General features: G+C 48.4%; 1 protein-coding gene across 11 annotated transcripts in view; it reads left to right on the top strand.

The window, feature by feature from the left end:
• The window catches only part of CEP250 (centrosomal protein 250), a 51,750-nt gene that overhangs the window by 23,374 nt on the left and 6,993 nt on the right, over positions 1-21,383 (top strand). For 10 of the 11 annotated variants that reach the window (XM_045053697.1, XM_045053698.1, XM_023251295.2 and 7 more), the window contains 13 exons: positions 503-696; positions 919-1,046; positions 1,278-1,447; positions 7,639-7,806; positions 8,205-8,339; positions 9,937-10,080; positions 10,969-11,102; positions 12,880-13,018; positions 13,994-14,333; positions 15,560-15,681; positions 16,626-16,746; positions 17,789-17,910; positions 18,415-21,024. In XM_045053697.1, coding sequence (XP_044909632.1) covers positions 503-696; positions 919-1,046; positions 1,278-1,447; positions 7,639-7,806; positions 8,205-8,339; positions 9,937-10,080; positions 10,969-11,102; positions 12,880-13,018; positions 13,994-14,333; positions 15,560-15,681; positions 16,626-16,746; positions 17,789-17,910; positions 18,415-21,024 — 4,527 coding nt within the window. The remainder of the gene's footprint in view (positions 1-502; positions 697-918; positions 1,047-1,277; positions 1,448-7,638; positions 7,807-8,204; positions 8,340-9,936; positions 10,081-10,968; positions 11,103-12,879; positions 13,019-13,993; positions 14,334-15,559; positions 15,682-16,625; positions 16,747-17,788; positions 17,911-18,414; positions 21,025-21,383) is intronic. The other variant, XM_023251296.2, reaches the window with a different exon arrangement.

The following is a 21,383-nucleotide window of genomic DNA, read 5'->3' as shown; positions in this document are numbered from 1 at the left end:
ACCAAAAGCTCCTTGAAGGCAAGGCTGTGTCTTAGTTGTTTTTATTCCTCCATCTTTTAGCACAATGTCCAGCACATAGCAGCGGCTCAGTAAATTTTTTCTGAACCAATGACACAGCTCAAAGATCATCTTTTGCCTCTACCAAACTTCTCACTGCCCTAAAATGATACAAATTTTCCTTCCCAGAATCCCTTTCTCAGAGACTGATTGTTTTCTTCCTGATGATATACATGTTTTAAATTCTAAAGACTAAAAGCTCCTTAGAGGTAGTTCTCTTGCAGCCCTAACCCCGGGTCTTGCACAAAGGAGAACATGCTTCCTGGGCTGGGAGTTCTACAGGTTGATGAGGGAAGTAGATAAATGCCACTTATATGAGTGGGCAATGCTCAGGACTCACAGAGCTGGGTCCAGAGTCTCTGAAGGGCCAATGCCCCAACCTGGTGATAGCAGCCCCAGCGGATCCTGCCTCTGCCCTGTAATCTCCCGGATTTCTCCCTCTCAGGCTCACCATCAGCAGGAGGCAGCCTTCGCTCAGCTGGAGCAGCTGCATCAGGAGATGAAGCGACAGGACGAAGTGCTTGCTCGGGAAGTGCAGGAGAAGGAGGCCCTAGTACGGGAGAGAGCAGGCCTAGAGGTGCGGCTGCAGGCTGTGGAGCGAGACCGGCAGGACCTCTCTGAACAACTACTAGGGCTCAGGTAGGGCCCACACGCAGTTCAGCCAAGGACAGAGAGAGTTCTGCAAGGCAAGGAGTAGCCAACCTAAGCTCCCTGCCCAAAGTAAACGGGTCCTAAATGAGTTATGAATTTGTAATTGCCGCCTAATTTCTCTGGGTAGTCAGTACTTAGAATCCAACTCCTCTTAAGGAAGGTTAAGGGGCTGGATGGGTAAGAACTCTTCCTTATTCCTGAACCTGACAGCTCAGCCAAGGAGCAACTAGAGAGCAATCTGTTCGAGGCCCAACAACAAAATTCTCTGATAGAGGTCACCAAGGGACAGCTGGAGATCCAGATTCAAACTGTCACTCGAGCCAAGGAAGTAATTCAAGGTGAGACCCCTCCTCTCCTCCCCCCCCCCCCCCCCCCAGTCCCCGCAACTGGGATGGGGACTCTTCATTCCATGGAGATCTTGAAAGCCTGGAAGCAAATGGGAAGCTCAGAGGTCCTCCTCCAGCCAGGCTCAGGGCTTCCCGGACGGAAGTTGTTTATGAGATCTGGGGAGAAGGGAGAGGGGAAGAGGGCAGAGGCCCAGCGAGAGATACCTGTCCCTGGCATCTTAGGGGAAGTGAGGTGCCTGAAGCTGGAACTGGACACTGAACGGAGCCGGGCAGAGCAGGAGCGGGAGAACGCAGCCAGACAGCTGGCCCAGGCTGAGCAAGAGGGGCACACTGCCCTGCAGCAGCAGAAGTCAGCCCATGAGGAGGAGGTGAACCGGCTCCAGGAGAAATGGGTAGGTCATGGATGTGGCTGGGGACAGGAGAGGCAGATGTGGCCTCCCTTCAGTGAGTGCTCCACCCATTGACTCTTGGGACAGATATTGCTGCTTATAAGAGTGAAATCTGAGCAGGACTAGCCTGGTTCCATGGTGTAAAATCCAGCCTCTAGCTAGTAATTGAGCAATATATGAAAAACACCAAGAACAATTCCTGACATGTATGTAGTAAGCTCTATATTTGTGTTAACTATTATTGTTGTTGTTTGAGTATGTACAGAGAATTAAACATGGATCCTGGGATTTAGGATTGTTATACTGGCCCCAGGATGTAAAGGGAGCAGAGGAATGCCTTGGACTCCTTCTTGTCTAATTCAGAACTGTATTTCTTTTATCTTTTAATTATATAACTTAGTCTATTTGTTTTTATTGTGACTATAGGTATATTTGGATTTATTTCTACTATCTGATGCTATTTTTCCTGCCTTTTTATATCTTTTGGGGCAGGGAGGTCACCTTTCTTAACTTCTTTTAGGGAGTTCAATTGGATGATTAAGTTGTATTCTTTTCTGGGTTCTTTTTCTCTCTCTACTACTTTGGGTGGTCTGTTCTCTATTTTTAAAAAAATTTTAGTTGTTTCCTTTAATATTTAAAAATACGTACTTAATAGGGGTGCCTGGGTGGGTCAGTCGGTTAAGCAGCTGACTTCGGCTTAGGTCATAATCTTGCGGTTCACGAATTCGAGCCCCACATCGGGCTCTGTGCTGACAGCTCAGAGCCTGGAGCCTGCTTCAGATTCTGTGTTTCTGTCTCTCTCTCTGCCTCCCCCCTGCTCATGTTCTCTCTCTTTGTCAAAAATAAATTAAAAAACAAAAACATTAACAAATTTTAAAAAATACATACTTAATAAAATCATTAATCAGTATGTTTACCATTTTCCTGAATGACACAAGGACTGCATTCACTCCTCCCGACCTATGTACTGTTTTATTCAATGTGTTTTGTTTTAACTAGTTTGTTAACACCACAAATTATTTTGACTTGTTTTCAACCATGAATATTTGTTTAGATACACTGAAAAAATTACAAATGATTTTCACTCATCATCCCTTCTTGCATATCAGACATTCTATTTGGATTTATTTTCCTCCTTGAAAAAGAATTTCTTTGGTGAGGGTCTGTTGGTAATTAATTGTCTGAAAATATTTCTATTTTACTTTTATTCTTGAAAGATAGTTTCATTGGGTATAAAATTCTAGGATGATAGTTATTTTCTCTCAGCATATGCATTATTCTATTGTTTGTGTCAAGAAGACCCTGATTAGTTGTTTGTCAGACCTTCTTACTGTATTTTCCATGTATCTTGACTATTACATTTTCTACATTCATTTTTCTTTTTCTATACTGTATTGTAGATGATTTTTCAGATCTGTCTTCTACTCACTAACTCCCTTTCAGCTGTGTCTAATCTGCTATGTAGTCTATTCACCAAGTTTTATATTTCACTTATTAATTTTTTTTATTTCTAGACATTCTATTCAGTTTTTTTTTCAAATCTTCTTGGTCATATTTTAGTTTCTTTCCTTAATTTATATTTTCATCCTCTCTTTTATTCTTTAAACACATGAAACATATTTTTATGCTATTTAATAACACCAATAACTAAAGTCATTTCGGGCAGGGGCTCCTGAGTGACTCATTCAGTTAAGCGCCCAACTCCTGGTTTCAGCTCAGGTCATGATCTCATGGTTAGTGGGATCAAGCTCCACATCAAGTTCTGCACTGATAGTGCGGAGTCTTCTTGGGATTCTCTCTCTCTCTGCTCCTCTCCTGCTCATGCACTTGCTCTCTCTCAAAATTAAATAATTTAAAAAAATTAAAAATAAAATAAAAATAAAATCTTTTCGAGCCTGACTCTGTTACATGTTTTTTCCATTGGTTCTCACTCCTGTGTTTTATGATTCTTGACTCTGAGCTCACATTCTTTAGAAATTTTTCTGTGGGAATCCTTTTGGCCTAAGGTGGAAGAGTTTTTCTTCAGAGAATTTGCTTTTTCTTCTGTTAGGAATTTCCTAGCAGAAGGGGGGACACTGTTGTTATCCCCATTTTTATAGATGAGGAAACTGAGGCACAGAAATATGATGGAAATTAACTGAGGTCACTTGTACTAATAGTGTTGGATTAAAGGTTCTATCATCCCAGAACCATCTCAAAATAAAATTTTAAAATGAAGTGAAATAAAATTTCTGTTGAAAGTATTTGGGGTCACATTCAAGCCCTATGCCCACATGAAGACCAGGTTGTGGTTGACTTCTCAATGGAAATTTTTTTTTTTTAATCTTGTGTAAAAGTTGAAGCAAATAAATGTTCTTGCTATTTCCTTCTGTGGGATTTTGTTTTGTTTTGTTTTCTCTCCCCCTACTTTCTGTCCCTTTCTCTTCCCCATTTCTCTCTTTCCTTCTTCTCTCTCTCAAGTTTATCCTTCTACTGAGAGTACCATAGCCCAGGGATAGGCAAGGTTTTTTTGTAAAGGGCCACATATTAGGTTTTGTGGACCTTATGGTCTCTGTCGTAATTATTCACCTCTGCTATTGTAGTACAAAAGTAGCCAGAGATACCATGTAAACAAATGAGCATGTCTGTGTTCAAATAAAACTTTAAGTGTGAACACTGAAATTTTAATTTCACATAATTTTCACGTCACAAAAATCTCTCTCTCTCTTTTTTTTTTTTTTTTTTTTTTTTTTTTGCTGCTTTTCAACCATTAAAAGTATTAAAACCACTGTTAGTTCACAGGCCATACAGCAACAGGAGGCTGGCCAGATTTTGCTCATGTGCCATCGTTTATTGACCCCTGATTAGCCTGTTGGAGGTCCAGTTTTATGTGGGAATCTTCTATTGGACTCCCCACCCCTGTCTTCTGTTTTCTTTTTCCCACGTAGCATTAAAATGAATTTCAGAGTTATTAGGTTTAGCAGATACCTCCAGTGGGAAGCCGGTCTGTACTCATTTACCATTTACAAAGCACAAGTCTTGCTTTGATTTTGACTCCTGTGAAATTTTCATTATTTTCCTGCTGGCTCACTTACACATTAAAACATACACTGGGGCGTCTGGATGACTCAGTCAGTTAAGTGTCTGACTCTTGGTTTCAACTCGGGTCATGATGTCATGGTTCCTGAGATCAAGCCCTGCATTGGGCTCTGTGCTGATGGCCAAGGTCTGCTTGGGATTCTCTCTCCCTCTCTCTCTGCCCTTTCCCTGTTTGCACTGTCTCTATCTCTCTCAAAATAAATAAATAAACATTGAAAAAAAACCCACAACATATATTTAATATTTTATCAGTATTTTTTGCCATTTTGCAGCTGGAAGGTTCAGAAATCTTGTTTTTCAGGTCTCTGAAAATAGAAGTTGATTTGTGCTTTGTGTGTATTTGTGATTTGACTGTTATTACAAGGCAGACTTGTTGGCAAGATGGTAGCTAGAAGTTTGCTTGTTTTGAAATTATATGCCTAAAGTAAGTAATTTAATTATTTGTTGAACAGTGTCCAGAAGGCACTTTCCCCAGCAAGAATTAGGCATATCACCCCGGGAAAATCCTCCAAGTGAAAGATGCAATAAAGTTCCAAAATAATGAGTAACCACCTGACATAATCTAGGCTTCTCTGGAAGGATTGACCATCTCATGGCCATACCTGAGTCATGGGAGGGCGTGTTCCATTTTTTCCTTTCCTCGCATTCAGACAATCCCCCTGAATTCTGATCATCTGACTTTATGATCTCCCTACTGATTGAAAAGGTTGACTACTCTCATAACTCTTGGGGTCTGTTAGTTTGATTGATTGATTGATTGATTGATTGTAAGCTCTACACCTAATGTGGGGGGTTGAACTCACAACCCCGAGATCAAGAGTCGCATGCTCTACCAACTGAGCCAGCCAGACACCCCTGAGAGTCTGTTAGTTTTAACTATGACTGCCTTCTCCTGGAATCCTAACAATTGGAAAAACTCTTAGAGGCTCTAGTCTTCATTCTTTCACCTAGTGCATGTACCCCCTTTAATTGTAGTGATAGTGGACACTCATCAACCACTTCCCCATGCCACATGCCTTGCTAAATGCTATTTACATTATTTCAGATAGCCTACCTACTACTAGCTAGTGAGGAAATTGAGATGTAGAGAAATCACTCAAGGTCACATGGCTAATAAGCAGTAGAACAGGAATTAACCATCTCTTAACCATTTATGCTGTGGTCATTCCTGCAGGATCCCTTTCATATGGTCACTTAGCTTCTGTTGTATTCCACCAATGGCTGCCCATTCATTTCTAGGTAGATCTAGTTATTGAAAAATTATTCCTTATGTCAAGCCAAAATCTATTACGTGAAACAAATCACATCTTAGGTTTGCTTGAAATACCTCACCAACATGCTTGCTTTCCTCTAGACATGTTACACGTTACTCATGACCCAATGTGCAGAATATTCTGATCCACAACCTAACTGGCAACCCTAGCCTGTTACTTCCTGGACATCATGGAATTGGCTCTTTTGGTAGCTATAACACACTTCTAATCAAATTGAGTGAATAGGCCAGTTTTTTTTTTTAAACACTTATTACTATTAAAATTCATCTTTCTCATATTTTCACAGCTGGCTTTTTAAATTAGAGGGAATGATTTGATGTCCATAGCCGTTTGATAACTGTGGCATTATGGATTGCTATTCTTAGGCATCTTAACAGTCCCGCAGCTGAAATGTGATTCATTTGTGCAATGTTGAGTGTTTACTGTGTGGGGGGTGTTGAGGAGACAGTGGAGAGCAAAGTAGACGTGGTTCTCCTTATGGAGCTTAAAACCTCAAAGGAGAAGACAAGTATTAAACAAGTTAATATGTAAGCGTGTAAGTTATTATGGAAGATCCATGAAGAATAAGAACTGGGTGTTATAAGAGCAACAGCAAGGGGGCAACAGCAAGAGCAAGAGCAATAGCAACTTATAACAGCAAGTTTTAAGAGCAACAGAACTGTTTCGAGTGTGTGGTCTGGGAAGGCCTCTCCGGGGAAGCATTAATTAAGCTGTGAGGAACAATGGTGTGGGAGGCAGGCAGGGGTGTTCTAAGGAGCAGGAAAGCATGAGGAAAGAAAGGCCTTAAAGGTATGAGAGTGTGTAGTGTGCTCAAGGTCCTGAAAGGAGGTCAGTGTGGCCAGTGAGGGGGAAGCTGTACAAGATGATGTTGGAAAGGGGTGAAACCCTAGAGGCATTCCCATTAAATGAATGCATAATTCGAGCAAAAATATGTAAATATTTTTATTAATTTATTTTTAGTAGGCTACATGCCCAACGTGGGGCTTGAACTCACGACCCTGAGATTGAGAGTTGCATGCTCTACCAATTGAGTCAGCCAGGCACCTTGAGAGCTTGTAAATATTTTAAAGGAAAGGTGCAGGGAACTTCTCTCTTAATGCTAATGATAAAAGGTGTTAAGTAAGGTGATAAAAGGTGATAAAGACTTATCTCAGTCCTTAAAGCAACCCAAATTGTTATGTCCATTTTTATAGATGAGGAAACTGAGTAACAGAGATGAGATTGAAATTAACCCAGGTCACTCACTAGTGGTGTTGGATTAAATAAAGACTGTAACCCAGGCAGCCTGGCTCTAGAGCCCTTCACCAACTATCCTGAGAAGCTAAGAGAGGGTGCCGGCTTAGTCTGGGGGATTGGGGAAGGCTTTGGTCACTGGCTGACCTCCGGGAGGACCAGGATGCCCTGTCCTCATGCCCTTGTATAGCAGGAGACATCCTAGCTAGGCTCAGCCTGACTTTTTGGGAGGCTAACTCTACCACCTTGGACAGGGCAGAGTGGGCAGCAGAGAACCAATCTGCCACCTCAGTTCATTGTTACAACCGTCAACCATAAGTGATGTGGTTGCTTGAAAATAACATATCTGTAGCCTATGTTAGGGACAATTGCACTTTAGAAAATGCTTTCTTGTGTATTTTATCATTTGATTTTTTACAACTCTTATTTGATTCTCATAAAATTTGGTGAGACAGATAAGCCAAGAGTTAGCAACCTCACTTTGTCAATGGGGAGACAGGCTGAGAGAGGTACCAAGGACACCCAGCTGAGACCTTCTCTGCTCCAGCCCTCCTTTTGCCTCCTGTCCTTACCCACTGGGTTCTAACCGTGAGTCCTTCACACGACCAGGAGAAAGAGCGCTCCCGGCACCAGCAGGAACTGGGAAAGGCTCTGGAGAGCCTAGAGAGGGAGAAAATGGAGCTGGAAATGAGGCTGACGGAACAGCAGGCAGAAACCGAGGCCATCCGGACACAGAGGGAGGAAGAGAGGGCGGAGGCAGAGAGCGCCCTCTGCCAGGTGGGAAGCTGGGGAGATGGGAGCTGTGATCCCCCTACCTCTGACCACTTCCTTGTCTACTCCCAGGAGTATTGCTGCAGGGGGGCTTCCAGAAGAGACGTACATGCCCACTTTGCTGCTTAGTGAGAAGGGGTGACCGGCGCTATTAGCTGTGGGGCCGACAGTATGCCACACTTCCTGAGGGAGGGCTGATGTTCACCACATCCTGTCAGCTTGCAAACCAGTGACAATCTTTGTACTTCCTGGTTCTTAACCAGTGGGTCCAGATCTTCTTTGGCCCTCAGCCCCCACCCCACATTCTGGAAGAACCCTTGAGCAGCTGGGCTGTGTCTGTGGCCTAGAGGGTGAGCATGGTCACCCCTGATGCAGCAAGCCCTTGCCCTCCTGCCTATCCACAGATGCAGCTCGAAACTGAGAAGGAGAGGGTGTCCCTCCTGGAGACACTGCTGCAGACGCAGAAGGAGCTGGCAGAAGCCAGCCAACAACTGGAACGCCTGAGGCAGGACATGAAGGTTCAGAAGTTAAAGGAGCAGGTATGGAGGGTGGTCCTGGGCAGAGAGGAAAGGCGGTATTGATGTGCTGCTTCAACATTGGCCAGTTCTCTGTTGCTTCTTTGCACCAGGTCCTGGGCTAGGTGCTGTCACATGACAAACATAAAGGTGAAGCACAGCAGTGAAATGACAGACACGGTCCCTGCCCTCAACGAGCTCGTATTCTAGTGGTAGAGCGGATGAAAACAAGCAGACACAGAATAAAGGAGATAATTACAGATTATGATAAGTGCTGTAAAGGAAATGGATAGGGTGAAATCATTGAGAGTGAGTCAAAGGAGGCCACTTTGCACAAGGTGGTCGGGGGGGTTCACTGAGAAAGCGACATTTGAGCTGAGACATGAAGGTTAGAAAGAGCCAACGACATGTAACAGTAGGGATGAATCATGAAAGCATTGTGCTTCATGTAAGAAGCCAGTCACAAGAGGCCATTTGTAGGTGTATGATTCCATTTGTAGAAAGTGTCCAGGATAAGCAAGTGTACAGAGTCAGAGAGCAGATGAGTGGTTGGAAGTAGGGATGGGGTTAGGGAGGGTACAGTCTTGCTTTCTGGGATGATAAAAATGTTCTAAAATGGATTGTGGTGATAGTTGTACCACTCTGAATATACTGAAAACCATTGAATTGCATGCTTAAATGGGTGAATTGTATGGTATATGACCTATATCTTAGTAAAGTCCTTTATTTTTTTTAATTTTTTTAACGTTTACTTATTTTTGAGAGAGAGAGAGACAGAGCATGAGCAAGCGAGGATCAGAGAGAGAGGGAGACACAGGATCCGAAGCACACTCCAGGCTCCGAGCTGTCAGCACAGAGCCCGACGCGGGGCTCGAACTCACAAACTGTGAGATCATGACCTGAGCAAAGTTGGGCGCTTAACTGACTGAGCCACCCAGGTGGCCCTCAGTAAAGCCCTTTAAAAAGAGAGAGAAGCTAGCTATTTGAAGAACTGTTTAAGCAGAGGAAATAGCCACCATAAGGGCTGTGGCATAGACAGAAAAGGGCTCGGGGAAGGGCCAGGGCAGAAAGGAGGCCCTGTGGCTCCAGCTCGACAGGCTCAGGGGCCAGTGGAAAGGTAAGTGGGAGCCCTTGGTTAGCCATGGTAGGAGCTTAGAATTTGTTCTAAGGGCAGTGGGAAACTGTTGGATGGTATTTAAAAAGAAGAGTAGGACATGATTTATTATATATATTTTAAGAAATACTTTAGCTGCTGAGTGGAGGGGTATGTGTGTGTGTATGTGTGTGTGTGCGCACACGCATGCTCACATGTAGGGGGTGGTGGCCTGAAGTGGAAGTAGGGATATGCGACAGGAGGCCACTACAATGGTCTGGGTGAGGGACTGCTACCAACTGAGGGGCCCCGACCAAGAAAGCCTGGGTGAGCCAGCAGGCTTTGTGGGGGAGGAGATTCGGGAACAGGAGGTGAGGGTTGAGGTGACATTGTGGAAACAGTGTGGATTGCGGCATCCTGCCTCAGCTTTTGCCAACCCAGTTGAAAAACCAGTGTTAATGTGACATGGGCTTCAAGACGCAGGCCCCAGCATTTCCCTCTGCTCACCACGGTCTTCTCCTTTTGCAGGAGACCACCGAGCTGCTGCAGACCCAGCTCCGGGATGCTCGGCAGGAACTGGAGCAGGCAGCCCAACGGGACAGGGGTGACCTTGCTGGTCTCCGAGAAGAGTGCAGGGCCCTGCTGCAGGCCAAGACAGACCTGCAGGAGCAGGTGCCCCCTCCTGTCTCCCAGCCCTGCAGCCCTTCCCCAGCGTAGCCAGCCTCTCCCGTGACTCCAGTAGGAAAGGGGAACCCTGGCCCTGCTGCCTGAGCTTGGGAAGGAGGGAAAATAGAAGGGTGCTGAGAGCTGCGCATGTGTCCTCAGAGCCCCAGGATAGTCCTCTCTCCCTGTGTTAACCACAGAACTTAGATTTTCTCCGGTGCCCATCATTCTTCCCACCCTCCCCAGAGATCCAGTATTTTTTTCCAAAACTTTTTAATGTTTATTTTTGAGAGAGAGAGAGAGAGAGAGAGAGAGAGAGAGAGCGCGAGCATGAACAGAGGAGGGGCAGAGAGAGAGAGAGGGAGACACAGAATCCAAAGCAGGCTCCAGGCCGAGCTGTCAGCACAGAGCCTGATATTGGACTCAAACTCATGAGAACCCTGAAAACATGACCTAGGCCAAAGTTGGATGCTTAACTGACTGAGCCACACAGGCGCCCTGAGATACGGTATTTTTTATACCAGGTTGCTTTTCCTACTCTGATTGCTTTTCCTTCTCAGAATCCTGTATCAGCTGGTGTTCTGACTGTTTATTTTTTAAAAATACAATCACAATACACTTGCCCATCACTTTGCCTTTGGGTAGTTATATTCAGGCAAGATTTTAATTTGCACCTGCCTTTACACAGCAGGTGTGGGGCTAGGGGATGAGGGTGAGGCTGAACGGCACTGGGGGAGGGGCAGTAAGAATAGTGTGTAAGGGTTGGAGAAGCCCCAGAGCATGGGACATGAGCCAGTAACTAAGGTAAACCTTGAAGGACCCCGGAGCCCCAGGCGGAGTGAGAAGCCTCCTCCTGCTGGCCACCTGCCCTTTGTCCTCATGCCTTTATCATCCCAGGTGGAGGACTTGAAGTCTCAGCTGGTTTCCAAGGATGACTCCCAGAGGCTGGTGGAGCAGGAGATTAAGGAGAAGCTGAGAGAGGCCCAGGAGTATAGCCAAATCCAGAAGGAGCTGGAGAGCGAGAAAGCCAGGTAGGCTTGACGGGCTGTGGAGTGGGCTTTAGCCTGTCTCGCTGCTGTGGTCACGTTAAGGTGGAGAGTTCTTTGCTCAGGTAACCTAGCCTCTTGTGTCTCCAGCCCTGGACTATACAGGTAGCCATGTGGAGAGGATGTGGTCCCTGTCTTCAAAGCTGACACTTCATTCACTTAGTATATATATGCTTGTGTGAATACCAGATGCTGTGCCAGGGGTGGGGGATGCAGGGATAAACAAGACAGCATGGTCCCTGCCCCAGTAGAACTTATAGTTTTGTGGGGGGAGACATCAATAAAATAATCCCCCAGATAAATCATTGCAGATTATGTTACCTGGTATGGAGGGAAGAAATAGGATGCTGAAGTAGAAATGGGAGTTGAGGATATATATTTTAGATAAGATTTTAGGGGAGGGAAGGTCTTCCTCACGGAGATTGCCTTTAATTTTGTTTTTTATGTTTATTTATTTATTTTTGAGAGAGACAGAGACAGTTTGAGTGGGGGAGGGGCAAAGAGAGAGAATCCCAAGCAGGCTTTGCACCGTCAGCACAGAGCCTGATGCGGGGCTCGAACTCATGAATCTGAGATCATGACCCGAGCCAAAACCAAGAGTTGTTTAACTGACTGATACACCCAGGCGCCCCAGAGGTTGCATTAAAACTGATCACCAAGGGGGCGCCTGGGTGGCTCAGTCATTTGGGCATCTGACACTCGATTTCAGCTCAGGTCATGATCTCACAGGTTATGAGATCAAGCCATGTTGGGCTCTGTGTGTTGGGTGTGGAGCCTGCTTAGGATTCTCTCTCTCTCTCTCTCTCTCTCTCTCTCTCTCTCTCTCTCTGACCCTTTCCTGCTTGCACATGTGTGCATGTGCTCTCTCTCTCCCTCAAATAAATAAATAAATAAATAAATAAATAAACTGATCACTGAAGATGAACTGGAGCCAGCCATGCAAAGGAGTAGGAGAGCTCTATGGTGGGAGTAGAAATCTCACAATAGCCCGGAGGTGGATCAGAACTCGGGGTATTTGGCTGGGGACTCTGGAAGCACTGTATGACCAGAGCCCAGTGAATGACGAGAGGGTGTGTGACCTGGAAAGTCTGTGTCACTCAAGACTTATGGGCCATGGCCAGAAGTTTGCATTTTATTTTAGGTTTAGTAGTAAACCACTGAAAGGTTTTAAGCAGAGAAATGGACACGATCCAGTTTACAACATATCAGAAGGGGTAGTGATGGCAGAAAACATCAGGAGTGAGATACGGCCATTCAGGCGAAGTGCAGCGTGTCTCAGTGATGCAGAAGTTTGAAAAAGAGCAGATCCTCTTGTTGATGAAACTATAGGCAGCAAGATAGTTTAAGAGGTGGGTATGGTTGTCTGGGTGAGAGATACTAAGGCTGCACCAGGGTAGAGTAGTGGAGAAGAGGAGGGAAGGGGCTCAAGGGACGTTAAGGGAGTTGGACTCCATTATATGTTATCATAGATTGGACATAGGTGGGAGGTGCAGAGGGGATGGACAGAATTGGACACGTTGAATCTGAGGTATTGCGTAGGTATTTCCGGAATCTACCAGAGAAGAATAAACTGTGCAGCTGAAGGCAAGTATCATATGCATGAAGTACATAGGAGTACTCAGTCGGTGCTCAATAAATGCTAGCTTTTATTGTTTCACTGTAATTATTGTTAGTTTTTCTCTCTAATTATGAATGCTGTGTTTAGCACAGTCAGTTCTTCATTCCCTGAGAGAATGACCTTAGACCTCTGACCTCTCTTTAGCCTGATTCAGTCGCTGGTGGAAAAGGAGCAGAGACTCCTTGTTTTACAAGAAGCGGACTCTGTTCGACAACAAGAGCTGAGCTCCCTGCGCCAGGACTTGCAGGAGGCCCAGGGAGGGCAGAAGGAGCTCAGCGCCCAGGTACTTCCCACGCTGGTGATGGGCCCCATTCCTTGGTGGAAGCCCACGCCTGGAGTAGAGAGGGCGACTGTTTAGGATCCTCTCATAAAGAGGGCCGTTCTCTTTTTCCATATTACAGGGTGTGCTGGGACTTCAGCCACCCTGGCAGGAGAGGCAAGTCAGAACTGGGCAGGGTGGGGGCTTGGGAACCTGGCCCAGAGTTGAGAATGGCCCCTGTGAGGAATCTGACAGCCCAAAACGTGGCGCCCAAAGGAGCAGAGCCACACAGGCCCGGTTCAAGCATGGCCACGTCTAAGTGCGCTCGGTCAGCCTGGCAAGACACAGCAGTGGAACAGGTTATTATGCAGATCAAGTAGGCAGCAGCAAGAAAACTTTGGGACTTGGTCTGCTCACTGCAGGACCCCAGACCTCGGATGCCAAGGAAAGCCAGAACCGGGATGGGAAGGGTGAGCCAGGAAGAGCTAGATGGTAGACTGGGGCAGAGAAGGACCACGTCTGGTCATTAGTGCTGGATTTGGCTCCCAGCTCTACTGCTTCCAGGTTGTGTGAGCATCAGTTTCTTCATCCATAAAACAAGGATGACAATTCTTAACTATTATAGGAATGTATAAAGTATCAGGAACACAGTAAGCCCTCTGTAAGTGGTAGCCATTATTATGGTGACTGGTCTTATTTAGGCTCAGCGTCAGGGTTTCAGGAAGAGCTCTGATCATAGCAGGGATCTGGCATCACTGCCAGGTGGACCAGGCCACAACCCATTTGCGTTGCCCAGGCCCATGGGTCAGGAGTCAGTAGGTGGACATGCAGGTCAGATCGAGGGTAACACTCATTCCAGAGCTCTCCTTGCCTGCTGGGGAGCTGAGCCTCCCAGCGCCAATCAAGATGTGCATAGGGATTGAGTGGGGTCAGGCCGGGAGGGTCTGACGAGAGGGTGTCCGCTCCCTGCTCAGAGTGACAACACTTCCTTCCTGGCAGGTGGAATTACTAAAGCAGGAGGTGAAGGAAAAGGAGGCTGACTTTCTGGCCCAGGAAGCACAACTGCTAGAGGAGCTGGAGGCATCTCGAGTAACAGAGCAGCAGCTGCGAGCTTCCTTGCGGGCCCTGGAAACCAAGGCGGCCCAAGTCCAGCTCCGGCTGCGCAGCACAGAGAACCAGCTGGCGGCCCTGGCAGCAGAGCAGCAGCCCGGGCAGCAGGCGCAAGCCCAGCTGGCCAGCCTCTGTTCTGTCCTGCAGCAGGCCCTGGGGTCTGCTTGCGAGAACAGGCCTGAGCTGCATGGCGGAGGGGACTCTGCTTCCCTCGGGGCCCCAGAGCCAGGTAAGACCACCCAAGAACTCAGGCCTGGCTCACTGGATAAGGAAGGGGCATGTGGTTTCTTAGGCAATGTTGCAGCAAGGCTAAGGTCACAGACTCCGGAATTAATTCAATCAGAGTTTGAATCACCACTCTGCCATTTGATAGACATGTGTGCCTGGGCAAGTCGCCTATCCTTTGGGCTTGATTTTCTTTAAACTTTAAAATGAGGATGAGGAAAAATAATAAATAAATAAATAAATAAATAAATAAATAAATAAATAAATAAATGAGGATGAGGTCACAGTGCCTGGGTAGCTCAGTCGGTTAAGTGTCCGACTTCGGCTCAGGTCATGATCTTGCAATTCATGGGTTCAAGCCTCACCTCGGGCTCTGTGCTGACAGCTGGGAGCCTGCAGCCTGCTTCGGATTCTGTGTCTCCCTCTCTGTCCCTCCCCCACTCACACTCTGTCTTCCTCTCTCTCAAAAATAAACAAACATTAAAATGAGGATGGGGCATCTGGGTGGCTCAGTTGGTTGAGCACCTGACTGTTGATTTCAGCTCTGGTCATGATCTCATGGTTCGTGAGATTGTGCAGAGGCTGCTTGGGATTCTGTCTCCCTCCCTCTCTCTGCTCCTCCCCCGCTCACACTCTATCTCTCAAAAAAATAAACTTATAAAATAAAATAAAATAAAATAAAATGAGGATGTTAAAAGTACATACCTCTGGGGATTTTTCTAAGGAGTTAATGAGATTATGTAGTAAAATAGGCATTTACTAAATGCTTACTTAACAAATGATAGCTAGCATTATCTAGTGCCTGCCATAGCTCCTGGCACATAGGAATGCAGAAAGTGGATGATGTAAGCACCTGCATGTCTCAGTCAGTTAAGCATCTGACTCTTGGCTTTGGCTCAGGTCATGGTCCCCTGGTTAGTGGGATTGAGCACAGCATGGCGCTCTGGGCTGACTGTAGGAGAAACCTCTCTGTCTCTTCCTCTCTCAGCAGGAATTCTCTCTCCCCACCTCTCTGCCCCTCCCCCGCTTGCACTCACGCGTGCGCGTGCTCTCTCTCTCTCTCAAAATAAATAAACTTAAAAAAGTGCGTGATAAATGAACTGCTCAGAAGGGGTTCTTTGGGGGAAAGGAGGGATCGGGGGTAAGGCCAAGGCCGTACGGACCAGGGGAGGTTTGGCCGTTTCCTTTCATAGTGCTGCCAAGTCAGGAGGTGTTTCCTCATTTTTTCAGACCAGAATGGAGCCAGGATTCTCTTTAAGAGAGGGCCCCTCCTGACAGCTCTGTCAGCTGAGGCCGTGGCATCTGCCCTCCACAAGCTTCACCAAGACCTGTGGAAGACCCAGCAGGCTCGGGTACGATTCTCTGCTCTTCTTCCTTGAACTCTTCCCTCCCCAGAGACTCGGTTTGAACTGTTTTATTCCCCAGATCAAGTTGCGATGAGTTCCACTTCCATCACTTACTGCCTGGCAAGCACGAGCACAGAATGTGGTTTCCTGGGCCTGGGCTTCACTAGTTAACTAGGGCAAATCATGTCTGCCCCCCAGGGGTGTGAGGATCAAGTGAGTGAGGGATTTGAGTGGGCTCTGTGAGCTTGAAAAGCCTGCGCAGATGAGGGATATTGTTTGTATCATTTTCCTCTCAGCCATGAATTATTTATTCTTGGTGCCAAGATGTCCAAGAAAAACCCAACAAATGGGGACTGCTGAAATTTGAGGTTGCCATTTATAGGAACATTGTGGGCCTAAGACTGAACCAAAAGTCCCGTAAATTCCACCCCTTGGTGACCCTATCATTCAATTAAAAAGTGAGTATGCCAGCCACTGTGAGCTGATGGTACAGAAAGGAGAACGACCAACTCTCCACCCTCAAGGAGGTCAAGGAAGCAAACTGCGTTCTAAGATAGAACTGATAGAATTGATCAGATCAATAACAGATACAAATGATGATAATGGGAGGAAGGGACAGTTCATTCCAGCTTGGAGAGGGACACAGGGAGGGAAGAAGTGACACTTGAACTGATCTTTGAAGTAGGAGTTTGGGGAAAGGAGAGGGGACCCCAGGCTAAGACATCAGCAAGTTGCATTTCAAAAGGCACACAGAGGGTCACAGGGTGATTCTAGGCTCCAGCCAGTTGGAGCAGAGTCTGTCATCACTCCCAGGAGAGATCAGGGACTAGATCCGCAGTGGCAGACCCCACAAGGGCTGAGAGGAAGGAGGGGGCAGCTTGGGTATGGGGCTGGGATAGCTTTGTGGAAGAAGAGGCACTTGGGGGTCAGCTTCGCCCTTCTTTTCCCAGGATGACCTGAGGGAGCAGGCCCAGAAGCTGGAACAGCGTCTCACTGATACAGAGGCAGAGAAAAGTCAGGTCTGCACAGAATTACAGCATCTGCAGAGAAAGCTCTCCCAGAACCAGGAAGGTGAGAAGCTCAAGGCAGGGAGATTTGGAGGGAAGAGAGAGGAAGCACCAGAAGCCCAGAACAGGCAGCCACTCTTCACTGCTCACTAACAAATGTGAGAAAAGATACCTAGAGACATCTCCAAAGGGGTGATGACCCCTGTGAACTAGTTTTCTGCTTTGTTTGGCCTTTGTGGGCCATCCTAGGAGAAGGGATTCAGGGGGACAGATTGGATGAACTGAGAGAGGTTCCTGGCTAGGCTTCCACTTTCTCTGTCTGTGTTTAAAAACTGGCAACCTAGGGCCAGGGCTATTTGAGAACATTATAAAATTATGTATCTTTTGTCATTTATCCATATTATTTATTTTTATCATCTCCAACTGTGTCCTCAAAATTATTAAACTTTGACAACAGAAGGATTATGGGCTTGTTTGAGAGACAGCGAAGTGAGGCGATCTGGGGAGAACGTACCCCTGCCACAGCCAAGGGCTGGAAAGAGTGGGGACTACTTGGAAAGGAAAGGAAACGGAGGGTCTTGAGGGCCAAGCTCCATTGTAGAAGAGAAGAGGACAACTTAGGGAGGGAGTCTGGGTCTTGAAAGTGTCTGCAAAGGGCTTCCTGAGAGCCACACACATAGAGCTGGGTTCTGGTATCTTTTGCAGAAATGGTGGACAGCCAGCAGAGCGAGCTTAGTTTCTAGCAACCTCTCCAAACCATAGAACCGGAGACCAGCAATGATTTCCAACGTCATTGAGCTCCACCCTGTTGGGAGCCCAGGGGTGGAGAGCTGTGTGTGATCAGGATGAGGTGTATTGGGAGGGCAGTCAGGCAAGTGCTCGCACTGGGCAGCAGATCCAGATGTGAGTCTGGAAGCAGCAGGGAGCCTAGACCACCAGGAGCAGCTGGAAGATGGGTGATGTCTCTATGAAACTGGATGTAATTCTCTCCTTCTTGGCCTTCTCCCCCTTTGATTCTGTGCCTCACCTTCCATCTGCCCCTATATCCCTCTTTTCCTCCACCCTCAATCATGGGCCTCGCTCTACCACCTCCCCTCTTCCCAAAGAGAAATCCAAGTGGGAAGGAAAACAGATCTCCCTTGAATGTGAGCTGACGGAACTGCATGAGACTGTGGCATCATTACAGAGTCGTCTATGGCAAGCAGAGCTGCAGGGAATAGAGGCCCAGGTGAGGCAGCCCTGGTTTGGGGTAGGGGATTTCTTTCGGGATAGTCCTTAGGGGCCAGGTCTGCAGCTCCAGACTCACCTTGGCCAGTGGCCAGACTCACTATGGCCAGTGGCCATACCTCATCCATATGTAGTGCCCAGCTTCCTTAAGCAAGGCTCTATGTTTCCCTGTCTGTCTCGTGGCTATGAGGGCCATTATTAAGGCCCCAGTGAATCCTCCTCCAATGAGTTTTTCCCAATTAAAGTAGAAATTTTTGTCCCTTGCCCTGAAGGGTCAGAGTCTGAGATGGCTCATTTGCCTCTAGCTTTCTCCTCTGGGCCTAGCAGAGCCCTGGAATGTGGTAGGGATGATCGTTTACAGTATCAGCTTAAGGGGAATGCACAGGTTCTTTTTGTCACTCCCTGACATTGCTGGTGCTGCAGAGGTAAGGCAAGGAAGGGCCTGTGCAGGGGTGACCACATCGGGGAAGTGTAGTCTAAGGTGGTTTTGCATCTTGTTTTCTAGAATGAGCGAGAGCTACTTCAGGCAGCTAAGGAGAACCTGATGGCCCAGGTGGAAAGGCTGCAGGCATCTGTGGCAGAAGCCAGGGCTCAGGCCAGTGCTGCCGGGGCCCTGGAGGAGGACTTGAGAAATGCTCGTTCGGCCCTGAAACTCAAGAGTAAGGAAGCGGAGACCGAGCGTGAGCGAGCCCAGGCTCTGCAGGAGCAGGGTGAGCTGAAGGTGGCCCATGGCAAGGCTCTGCAGGAGAATTTAGCTATCCTGGCCCAGACTCTATCCAAAAGAGAAGGGGAGGTAGAGACTTTGCGGGGAAATATCCAGGAACTGGAGAAACAACGGGAAATGCAAAAGGCTGCCTTGGAAGTCCTATCTCTGGACCTGAAGAAGAGGAACCAAGAGGTGGATGTGCAACAAGAACAGATCCAGGAGCTGGAGAAGTGCAGGTCTGTTTTAGAGCATCTGCCCATGGCCGTCCAGGAGCAGGAACAGAAGCTGGCTGTGCAGAGGGAGCAGATCAAAGAGCTCGAGAAGGATCGAGAGACACAGAGGAACATCTTGGAGCATCAGCTTCTCGAACTTGAGAAGAAGGCCCAGGTAATTGAGTCCCAGAAGGGACAGATTCAGGATCTGAAGAAGCAGCTGGTTACACTGGAATGCCTGGCCCTGGAACTAGAAGAAAACCACCACAAAATGGAGTGCCAGCAAAAGGCAATCGAGGAGCTGGAGGACCAGAGGGAGGTGCAGAGGCTGGCTCTGACCCACCTTACACTGGACCTGGAGGAAAGGAGCCAGGAGCTGCAGGCACAGAGCAGCCAGATCCACGAGCTGGAGAGCCGCAGCACCCTTCTGGCCAGAGAGCTACAGGACAAGGACCAGGAGCTGCAGTCCCAGCGAGAACAGATCGAGGAGCTGCAGAGGCAGAAGGAGCACCTGACTCAGGACCTCGAGAGGAGGGACCAGGACATGGTGCTGCAGAGAGAGAGGATTCAGGTCCTAGAGGATCAGAGGACGCTGCAGACCAAGATCCTAGAGGAGGACCTGGGACAGATCAAACTATCCTTGAGAGAGCGGGGCCGGGAGCTGGCCTCCCAGAGGCCACTGATGCAGGAGCGGGCAGAGGAAGGGAAGGGCCAGAGTAAAGCACAGCGCGGGAGCTTGGAGCACATGAAACTGATCCTGCGTGATAAGGAGAAGGAGGTGGAATGCCAGCAGGAACGTATCCAAGAACTGAAGGAGCACAAGGGCCATCTGGAGCAGCAGCTCCAGGGCCTACACAGGAAGGTGGGTGAGACCAGCCTCCTCCTGACCCAACGGGAGCAGGAGATCGTGGTCCTGCAGCGGCACCTGCAGGAAGCCAGGGAACAGGGGCAGCTGAAAGAGCAGTCACTTCAGGGTCACCTGGAAGAGACCCAGAGAGCCCTGGCTCAGAGGGACCAGGAGCTCGAGGCCCTGCAGCAGCAGCAGCAGCAGGTGCAGGGACAGGAGGAGAGCATGAAGGAAAAGGCAAGCACGCTGCAGAGAGCCCTGGAGCAAGCCCACGCAGTACTGAAAGAGCGCCAGGGGGAGCTTGAGGACCACAAGGAGCATGTGCGAAGGCTCCGGGAAGAGCTGGTGGTGGAGGGACAGAGGGTGCAGGCCCTGGAGGAGGTGCTGGGGGACCTCAGGGCTGAGTCTCGGGAACAGGAGGAGGCTCTGCTGGCCCTCCGGCAGCAGTGTGCGGAGCGTGCGCAGGAGCACGAGGTGGAGATCCGGGGCCTGCAGGACAGCCTGCTGCAGGCAGAGGCCATGCTCAAGGAGCGGGGCCGGGAGCTGGAGGCCGTGCAAGCAGATGGCCGGTCCTCCCAGCATCGGGAAGAGACAGCCCGGGCCCGGGCTGAGGCTCTGCAGGAGGCCCTCAGCGAGGCTCAGGCTACCCTGCAGGAGAAGGAGCAGCGTCTCCTTGGCCAGGCAGAATTGAGCCGCAACCTGGAGGCCAGCACAGCCACCTTGCAGGCTGCCCTGGACTCCTGCCAGGCACAAGCCCGGCAGCTGGAGGAGGCCCTGAGAAGGCGGGAAGGGGAGATCCGAGACCGGGATCTCCGACATCAGGAGGCTGTGCAGCAGCTCCAGCGGGCACTTGCCCAGAGGGATGACGAGCTGAGTCATCAGAAGAGACAGGGGCAGCTGCTAGAGCAGTCGCTGGCCCAGAGGGACCGAGAAGATCAAGGGAAGCAAGGTGAAGGGCGGGAGAGAGAAGAGGAAGAGATGAGGGGCCTCCGGGAAAGCCTAAGGGAATTGCAGCTGACTCTAGCCCAAAAGGAAGAGGAGATTCTGGGGCTGAGGGAGGCCCAGCAAAGGAAGAATCTGGAGGACTCACCGCACAGCCACACAGCCTCCCCAGCGGAGGAGCCCTCTACACAATTTGATGCTTTAGGGCCCCGGCTTCAGCAAGAGCTGGAGCGACTCCAGGCAGCCCTGAGGCAGACAGAGGCCAGGGAGATTGAGTGGAGGGAGAAGGCCCAGGATTTGGCACTGTCCCTGGCCCAGAGCAAGGCTAGCGTCAGCAATCTGCAGGAGGTGGCCATGCTCCTACAAGCCTCTGTTCTGGAGCGGGACTCAGAACGCCAGAGGTTGCAGGTGAGTTCCTCCCCGGCAGTAACGGCTGGTCTGACTGAGCCCAGGGGGGCTGTCTGGCACCCTGGGCTTGTGGCACCTCAGGGTGCAAGAGACCTAAGTGGGATCCAGATTATCGTGCTGGTCTGGGGGGATATGGAGAGAATAAGCCACCCACAGTTCCTGCCCTGAGTCTAGAAGATAAGCAATTAAAATGCAATGTCTAGTTATATTTAGTGCCTCATTAGAGAAGTTTAGTATGCTCTGAGCACACTAGAGGGACACTCAGCCTTTCCCTAGTGGAAAGCTTTCCTGAAAGGCTTCCCAGTAAAAGTGGGGTTTAAGATTAGATCTGAAGGGACCAGTAAGGAATTAGCCAAGCA

This window comes from Felis catus, chromosome A3, assembly GCF_018350175.1.
Source record: "Felis catus isolate Fca126 chromosome A3, F.catus_Fca126_mat1.0, whole genome shotgun sequence".
Classification (NCBI taxonomy): Eukaryota; Metazoa; Chordata; class Mammalia; order Carnivora; family Felidae; genus Felis; species Felis catus.
This window is presented reverse-complemented; position numbering and strand designations above follow the sequence as displayed.